Source organism: Panicum virgatum, chromosome 4N, assembly GCF_016808335.1.
Source record: "Panicum virgatum strain AP13 chromosome 4N, P.virgatum_v5, whole genome shotgun sequence".
In the NCBI taxonomy this organism is placed as follows: domain Eukaryota; kingdom Viridiplantae; phylum Streptophyta; class Magnoliopsida; order Poales; family Poaceae; genus Panicum; species Panicum virgatum.
In genome coordinates this window covers 8,313,603-8,322,183 of record NC_053148.1, presented here as the reverse complement: position 1 = coordinate 8,322,183, position 8,581 = coordinate 8,313,603, and the positions used below count along the sequence as shown (strand labels likewise).

The 8,581-nt window shown below is 49.8% G+C and overlaps 2 protein-coding genes across 2 annotated transcripts; both read right to left on the bottom strand.

Annotated features, from left to right (window-relative positions):
* Nucleotides 1-902: 902 nt before the first annotated feature.
* LOC120669076 lies at nt 903-4,885 on the bottom strand. Its single transcript, XM_039948897.1, has 2 exons — nt 4,659-4,885; nt 903-1,544 (listed from the first exon to the last, which is right to left on the bottom strand). The coding sequence occupies exons 1-2, from the start codon at nt 4,883-4,885 to the stop codon at nt 1,172-1,174; spliced, it is 600 nt and encodes a 199-aa protein (XP_039804831.1). The 3' UTR covers nt 903-1,171.
* Nucleotides 4,886-5,776: 891 nt separating this feature from the next.
* On the bottom strand, nt 5,777-8,248 carry LOC120669075 (zinc finger BED domain-containing protein RICESLEEPER 2-like). The gene is made up of 4 exons (XM_039948896.1): nt 8,104-8,248; nt 7,424-8,032; nt 6,854-7,309; nt 5,777-6,691 (listed from the first exon to the last, which is right to left on the bottom strand). The coding sequence occupies exons 2-4, from the start codon at nt 8,006-8,008 to the stop codon at nt 5,777-5,779; spliced, it is 1,956 nt and encodes a 651-aa protein (XP_039804830.1). The 5' UTR covers nt 8,009-8,032; nt 8,104-8,248.
* Nucleotides 8,249-8,581: the final 333 nt, after the last annotated feature.

The following is an 8,581-nucleotide window of genomic DNA, read 5'->3' as shown; positions in this document are numbered from 1 at the left end:
GGGTGAGGAGGAATCATGTATGAACATAACACTTGTGCTTCTTCTTCCTCAAAAAAGCAGACCTCGATTTCAAAAAAAAAAAAAACAGACCTCGCGCCGCCTCCTATCCAATCTTGTTTCCCCCAATTCTTGTTGCTCTTCCTGAATTCTATCTCTCTCCGATCGGTGGCGGAACCAGGTGAGTAGCAGTGTATGCCTAGGACTACCCTAAGTTTGAGATTTTTCTCTTTTACTATTTAATAATCTGATAAATTTCAGTAAAAATCGCACAATATGCTATTATGCTAACACATGTAAGGGTTAGGACTACCCTGGATCAAAATCCGCTGGTTCCGCTACTGTCTCCGACTCCCCGCTACCCTGCTGCTAAGTGCTAACAAGTCCATAACCTAAGTACACTAGCTCTTTCTGATTGACAGGAGGCTCCGTAGTCGCAATGCCCAGAGGCAAGTGATTGAAAAAGCTCGATGCATACTACTAGCGAAACTAAAATTGCAGCTATATCAATACCCGCTCAATCAAGGCTCATGGTTTGGAATCGGGGACTCGCCACAAAAAGGGAGGGGTTTTCTTCGTTTTCGCCTACCGCATCAATCTGAAGAAACCCGTCGGATATCAGTGTAGATCACTTGCTGCCGACAACCGATCAGCTCTCCCGGCGGCCGCCGCCACTGGGGTTCCTCTTGCCTCCGCCGACCTTTGTTTCTAGGGAATAACTGAATAACTTGATGCCTCTCAGCCTCTGCCCGCCGGCGTGCTATCAAGATGGGAGAGAGACAGCTCGCTGGCCGCTCGCCTGAGCCCAGCCCAACAGAACACTTAGCTCCAGAAAGGCCGGCCCAACGCACGCGCACGGCACGAGCAACTCAACAAGCATATGCAGGTCAGGTAACCCAGAACGAGCAAGGCATCGGACCAGCTTGCCAAGTTCAGCATCTCTATCACTAATTCATCGATCATGTTATACTTGTACCACTATGCTCTATGCCTCTATGTATGAGGGTAAGAAACTTAGCGCCACTGTACACAATTGCAGCTGAAACCTTACATGATCAAGCATCCATGGCACTGAAAACGGGAGCACAGGCGACTGGATTCCGCTGCGTCTAGAGGAGACGGGGCACCACCAGTAGGTGGAGCTTGGTGGACAGACGAAGTGAGCTGTCCGTCGCTACTGCAAGCTCTTCCTGCGCTTCTCCCGGGGACAAAGCGAGGCGGTCGACTCCGCCACGTCCTCCAGGCAAACGGCCTGCATCTGGACGGCGATCAGCTGGGAGGAGCGAAGGGCGGCGGCAGCCATTGGAGAAGCGGAGACGACGGCCCTCGTGCTGGCTCCCCTATTTTGGCCCTGAGAGGAGCTTGCAGGAGCTGGAGAAGGTGCCCTCCTCCTGCTCCTCGACTTGTTCCACCTGAAACTGAAGGAAAGGAAGCCCTTGCGCTTCTTGGGGGATGGGTTCCCAGGACTGGCAGTGGCTTGTGCAGGTTGAGCAGCATCAGCAACATTTGAACTTGACTTGCCATTGTAGAATTTGGATACTCTTTTCCTGTTATGTAGGTAAGAATTCAAATAGGTCAGGATAACTGAAGAAGTTCATATACAATGAATTGCCCGGATACGACAGCTCTATAGGATCTTGTGCTAAACAGAGACAAATAATTTCCAGGTAGCTTGAGAGAAAGTACTATTTATAGATAAAAGGCGCACGAGGGGCGACAAGAAATCTAAATGCATGTGAAAGAACTTTGTTGCACAAGTTTGATCATTAAACACATTAATTACATGCTAAATAAAAAATGATTTATGTTTTAGCGCGCTTGCCAAAAGTACGTTACCGCTTATAACCGAATATGTGTTTTATGCCATTACAATTTTTGGCACTTAGCTTGGTACATCAACTCATGAGGTAATAGGGTCACTGATACCGCTGAGTGGCGACCATCGAATGATCATATTAAACCCTTAAACTTCTCATTCACAAAACCTTCTTAGTTCACACCAGCTGCTTCTTTTAGTAGGGGGATAAGAATTCACTATGCTCCATACATAAACATTACAAAAGACCTGTCTATGGCGCTCATAAGTCATAACATGGTAGTATACACAATATCCTACAAAAACCATAACTGCATAGAAGGTCAGCTGCAGTTATCCTTGAAATCGATCGAATAAGCTCAATGTAATGGCATGTGGAAGGTATTGCCAGAATGCCAGTTATTGCAGATTGTAAAGATAACACTGAGAAAACAACCAGGTAGAACTGCACAATATCGAAGCATAGCATGTAGATGAAAATACTCAAGAAAGATTCAAGAAACACACAGCAGAAACCAAAGTGCAGCTTAGTTTTCTGCTACTGTGGAGAACCGAAGAATGTAAGCAGGTGTACTATGTAATAATACATCTCTTGGCCATAATTTTGAAATTAGCAAAAGTTAATATAGTATGATGAATCAACTAAAAATAATTACCTTCTGTAAAAAATACTAGAAAGAGCATGTAGTGTTCTAAAGGTTTACTATTGCTGGTTAGTGGTTACTGTCCAAGTCAGAATTGTAACTATCATATCCTATGTTACTATGTTACTAATATATCAGAAAAACGACAAGGGTTGAAGTATGTCTGCAAAATTTTTGAATGTGCATATGTTCATCCTGACATGGGTTCCCTTGGATGAACTTTGACAAAATGGTGCAAATACTCTGAAGATTTCCAAAGAACCCCAAATTGTACCTTAATAATCAAGCAAAACAGCATGGACAAGAGCAAGAATTCAGTGAGTTTGGACAACATTTCCAAGCTAAGCATGACAGGCCTTTCATGATGACATTAAAGTTACTCACAATTGACCTGGAAGAACACGAGTAGTCTTCCCAACAAATTGTCTGAAATCGTTGTGGCACCGCACCAATAGGCATACTAAGAAATGAAAACTACATAAGCGGCCCCCATATGTCAGATGCAATCGAGCAGCAAGGATCCAAACATACTGGGCGTGTTTGGTTTGCCGCCTACGGCGCCGCACCGCGCCACACCTTCCGCGCCGCAGGTGTGGCGGCCGAATCGGCCGCCGCGCCTTAGGCGCGGTGCGGCGCCGTAGGCGGCAAAGCAAACAGACCTTAAATCCACTACTGTCCTTATCCAGCCTCTGTACCATAGCATCCACCAACCAGACCGATCAGGAACTAAACTTTTAAGACAATCATCAGTCGCAGTCCCCCTACAATTCTTATGCACACTGCAGCCACCAAAACATCCAACAGACCGAGTGGCGCACCACTTTACCCGGACGATCACAAGAGAAATCCCCAGATTTCTTGACAGAGCACCTTTTTGAACGAACGGCACTCGACGAGTGCGTTTCTATTGATATAGCAGAAAAATATAAGATTATGTCCCTGGAAGGCCATAACCAGGCAACAAAAAGAAAAAAAACCATATAAAAACAAACAAAACGGCAGGTTGGATTGGGGCATCAACACGCGCCGAACTCAGCACTACTCAACAACTCACGCCGATTGGATTGGGGCATCGACACAGCCTCACATCTCCAAAGTCAATCACAAATGCAGCAGAAACAGAGAGCCCGCAACACCCACCAGACCATCCACACTCATGTTGTCGCCGAGAACTTACAGACGTGACACTGCGTCGACTGGGAACCGAAAGATGCGGACCACACCACACCGAGAAGACCACTGCCATGCAGGATCCGCCGCCGCCATGCCGCTGCAACATCACTCTCCACCTGACGGAGTGATACCACCGAAACCGGGCCTCTTAAAGGCTGCCTCGCAGTCACCACCACGATAACACAACGCGCGGGGGCCTCGCCACTTCCGCCGTTGGACCTCGCTCTCATCACCTCGAAGAAACACCACGCGCGGGGGCCTCGCCACACCCGCCACGATACTCAACACCACGGTTCCGTCTCCTTTATCGCCGTCAAGGCGGTGAGTAAAGTTGCCCCACGTCCCCAGTTCTCCAGCAAAACCGAGCCACCGCCGCAAGCCGACCTCACCTACTTGCTTCACCCACGCACATGACCTCCGCCGTCATGCTAGCGATCCGAAGAAGTCGTTTGCGCCATCTTCTGACGATGTACTGCACCGGAAAGCCCAGCCAAGCTGAGCAGCCCGCCGCGATCCGCTGCAAGCCAAGTCGTCCCATGATGCCGATGCCGCAAGCGCCGTCCTTTGATGCAGTCCCACGCCGCACTAAAGGTTGCCAAGCAACGCTAGCCGCCGCAGTCCGCTGCAAGCAGCAACAACCGACAGAGCACTTGAACACAGAGTCACAGACTGCTTCAAATAGCCCTCGAAATGCCACAAAATTTCACAACAATATTCTACTGCACCGCTCGAATCACCCAAGAGCCAAGACCCCACAACACCCTCCAGAGATGAACACTGAAGAATCGGGTGAAAAAAAAACGAATTCTACACCTACATCACTCCACAACACTCCGAAGTGAGAGGATCAGAAAAGTACTAGAGTACAAACTACAATCCCTTTATTTCTATCTGCAGTGCACCACATGACCCAAGGAGTCGAAAAACAAGCTACACAATCCTTGCAAAATCCGTAATAAACCAAGGATCCAGCACGAGTACGGATTACCAGAGGAAGAAAGATTGGCAAAGCCGCGGATTGGACTGACCTGTTGCTGGGCAGCGCGTCCTGCAGCGCGTCCATGGTTTCGAACGGGCCCCTGTAAGAGCTCTGCACCTCCCCGTCGCTCTCCTCCCTCTCGTCGCACTGCAGCACCGCCGCCGCCCTGCTGTCGCTGCCCGGCACCACCGTCGACGACGACGGCGACCCGTCCCGGCGGCCGAAGCCGGAGCTCCCGCTGTCCGCCCGCCGCGCGGCCTCGGACACGATCGGCATTGCTCCCCCTTCTCCCACTCTTGGCCCCTCCTCTCCTTCTCTCTCCCCCTTCTTCGCATGCAGAGAAAGGGAGCAGCGCCTCACGCGCGCGCGCACGGGGAGGGGGGTGGCGGGTTGGGGGTGGCAACTGCCTGCCCCGCGTGCTGCTTGGCTCGCTCGCTGCTGACTTGGCCGGGTCGTAGGGGTTTGGGCTGCACCAGCTTTGGTTTTTGGCAGTGACGTGCGGGCCAGAGCTTCAGTTGCAGCAAGGGAGGCTTGCTTCCTGGAGCCGGAGATGGGTGTGCGGGTGCGGCCGTCCGATCTGTTCTGTGGGCGGCTCGGATCGTCCGGTTAGCCTGCGTGGAGTGCGACGGTGGAATTCTCTGCCAGCTGTTGGGCGCCGCCTGCGGCCCTATAGTTGTCCAACGGGCCGAGCCCGGCCCGACCCGGCACGGGCCCGATCTGGCCCGGCACGATCCGGCCCGGCACGATTAGCCCGGATAACTAATCGTGCCGGGCCGGGCCGGCCCACGTGCCTAGCTCTGTGCACGAGCACGGCCGGGGGCCTGTTTGGCGTGCCGGGCCGGCCCGATATGCCAGGCGGACTTCGTGGGCCGTGCCAGCCCGAGCCCGGCTAGGCATCTGCACCAGGCTGCCACTCTCTCAACTCAGAATGATTTCAAGATTTCAAATCTAAGATTCAAATTCACAAAAGATTACAAAACATAAACACATTTCATGATAACAAATTTATTGAGCTGTTTTGGGTGCTGCCTCGTTAAAAACCTTTGTAGGTAAAACCCCACACCTCGTGAGGACAAAACCCTACAAAGGAAAAGAGTACAGCCAGCTCTAAATGTTCAAATGTTCATCACAAGTTCAAGTCCACAGTCCACAGTCCACACTACATAGTTATACAGATTCAACATCGAGATATAAGTTTTCAAATGATTCTTCAAGTTCTTCATCCTCTATGAGATGCTGAAGTCTTGCATCGGCTTGCTCCCAGTCCTTGATCAGAGCCAACATCTCCACGACCTCAGGGCCCAGACGACGTCGTCGCTCCTCGATAATCCTGCCAGTCATACTAAATGCAGATTCTGATGATATTGTTGAAACAGGAACAGTCATTACATCTCTAGCTAGAATTGAAAGAACAGGATATGATAGCTTATGCTCATGCCACCAGTTCAAGATATTGAAATCATCATCATACTGGTTAACAGTATCACTGTCCAGGTAGGCAGACAATTCAGAACCAGATGATAGAGAAGCACCAGAAGTTGCAGCTTGCAACAGAGCACTAGCAGAGGTTCTTCTATGCAAGGAGGAAGTAGAACCAGAACCAAGACTAGTAACAGAACCAAGAGTAGTACCAGACAAACTAGAACCAGAAGAAGAAGACTCACCACCAAAGATTCTTCCCCAAGCAGTTTTTCTCTTACCTGTAGGGCCTGGTTGGGCAGCCCTTTGCAACCTTACACCACCAAACTTCTCATCATACTTAGCAAAAATAACAGACAACTCAGCCCTTACCTCAGTCAAGTAGCATGAGTAATCATTACCATTAAGCTGAGATAGAAGTCTAAGAACATTGGTGAAACCTTTCAGCTTAGCCCTAGGGTCTAGTATAAATGCAAAGGAGTAGAGCATGGGTATGTCACACCAGTATTGCAAGAACTTATCTTTCATAGGAACCACAACTGATCTTAAGTCTCTATCATTTTCATAATTATTTAGATGGCTAGCTATCTCAAGAACATGATGCAATATTAATGGAGATGTGGGGTAATAAACACCAGACATAACAACAGTGGAATCATAGAACTGTTCAAGGAATTCAAAAAAATTTTCAGCAACATACCAGTGCTGGTCTGTCAGGAGTGGCTGACCATCAACTAAAGGATGCTGAGTAGTGATGAAAACAGAGAATGTGGCCTTATGGGGTAGGAGATGTTTTAACATAAGATAGGTAGAATTCCATCTCACATCCATATCCAAGCCAAACTTGCGAGGTCTTTCACCAACAGCAATGCAATATGACTTGTATGCAGCAATGCGCTGGTTAGATGAGTTTAGAAATGATATAGCAGATCTAAATGCACCAAGTATTGGCTTAAACACTTCAAGACCAGCCTTAACAATAAGATTTATGATATGACAAGCACATTTTTGATGCAGGAACAAACTACCAACATAACCAGACAAAACAGGATTAAGTTGATTAATAGCCCTAGTGTTAGCAGCAGCATTGTCCAGTGTAACAGCAAAGATTTTATCAGTTAACCCATAATCAGCAATAACAGAAGTAATACGCTCAGCAATATTCTCAGCATTGTGAGACACATCAATCAACCTGAGACCTAAGATCCTTTTCTCTATTTGCCAATCAGCATTCACAAAATGAGCGACCACACTAAGGTAATCCTCCTTAGCATTGCCAGACTAGATATCAGAAGTAAGAGCAACAGAGGATACAGACTTCAAGCACTCAACAAGCTGAGCACGACGTTCAGTGAAGTACTTGGCAAAATCTCTAGTGGTTGTTTGCCTAGACACCTTAGCAAATTTAGGATTATGAGCAGTAGTAATGTACTCTTCAAAAGCATCAGACTCACCAATGCAAATAGGCAGGTCAAGACGAGCAATTAACCTACACAACTCAGTACGAACTACTTCTGGTTTGTACTCGCAAAGGTGCACAGTGCCATCAGGATTAAACTTAAGTTGAGTTTGAGTCATGGCATTACGAGATTTCAAAACAGGGCATATAGGAATGTGCCGCTTCAAGTGACCAGTACCATGGGTTGATTTACCAGTGAGGTTTTTCTTGCAATGCTTGCATCTAGCACCAGTTCGACGTTCCTTACCATCAATTACCTCATAGATCTCATCAAAGTCTTTCCAGACCTTGGAGGTGGACGCCCTCCTCTTCCTGGTCGAGCCAGACTCAGTGGCAGCGGCGGTGCTCGCGCTGCCAGTGCCAGATCCAGCGGCCGTCCCCTGAGGAAGGCCTTCTGGATCCAGGTCGATGGCAGCATTGCTCCCAAACAACTCAGCGGCATCCGCAGACAGGTCATCCTCATCATCTCCGCGAAAGCCCATCGACCGCAACTCATTGTTGTAGGAGTCGTCGGCGGCCATCGCCGGTCTTCGGTCCCTCACGGCCTGCACAAGGAGGAGAGACTGTGAGGAGGATTCGTGAGGAAGAATGAGAAGAAAGGCGAGTTCTGACTTACCTTTTGCCGGAGCACCGAAGACCGAAGTTGCCGTCGACGCCCTCGCCGGAGTTGCAGGCCACACAGACTCGCAAAGAGGGGAGAGGAGGATTCGTGAGGAAGAAGTAGAAGAAAGGAGAGGGGAGGAGGTGAGGGCCTGAGGGGAGTGGCGGATCTGACCGATCAGAGTCGGAGGAGGTCCACTGGAGCGGCGGATCTGTCCGAGGAGAGGCGGAGGAGGTCGGAGAGCGGCGGATCTACGCGGGAGAGGTGGGGCGCAGGTCGGGGTGGAGCGGATCTGGCGAGGAGCGGGGGAGGCGGAGAGGAGGAGAAGACGAGGCGGCGGCCAGGCGGGCGGGGAATGGAGGGGCCTAGTGTTACCGGCGATCCGCGCGACAGGAGGGGGTCGGAGAGCGACGGATCTACGCCGGAGCGGTGGGTGGACGGTGGAGGTCGGGGACTCGGGGTGGAGGCGTGGAGCAGATCTGGCGAGGAGCGG

Coding starts and splice junctions, on each gene's coding strand:
- LOC120669076 (XM_039948897.1), bottom strand. CDS start 4,885: ATGCCGATCGTGTCCGAGGCCGCGCGGCGGGCGGACAGCGGGAGCTCC. Junction 1,545..4,658: donor GACGCGCTGCCCAGCAACAG/GTCAGTCCAATC, acceptor CCTACATAACAG/GAAAAGAGTATCCAAATTCT.
- LOC120669075 (XM_039948896.1), bottom strand. CDS start 8,008: ATGGCCGCCGACGACTCCTACAACAATGAGTTGCGGTCGATGGGCTTT. Junction 7,310..7,423: donor ATAATCCTAAATTTGCTAAG/GTGTCTAGGCAA, acceptor TCTGATATCTAG/TCTGGCAATGCTAAGGAGGA. Junction 6,692..6,853: donor AGTTTGGCTTGGATATGGAT/GTGAGATGGAAT, acceptor TTCCTTGAACAG/TTCTATGATTCCACTGTTGT.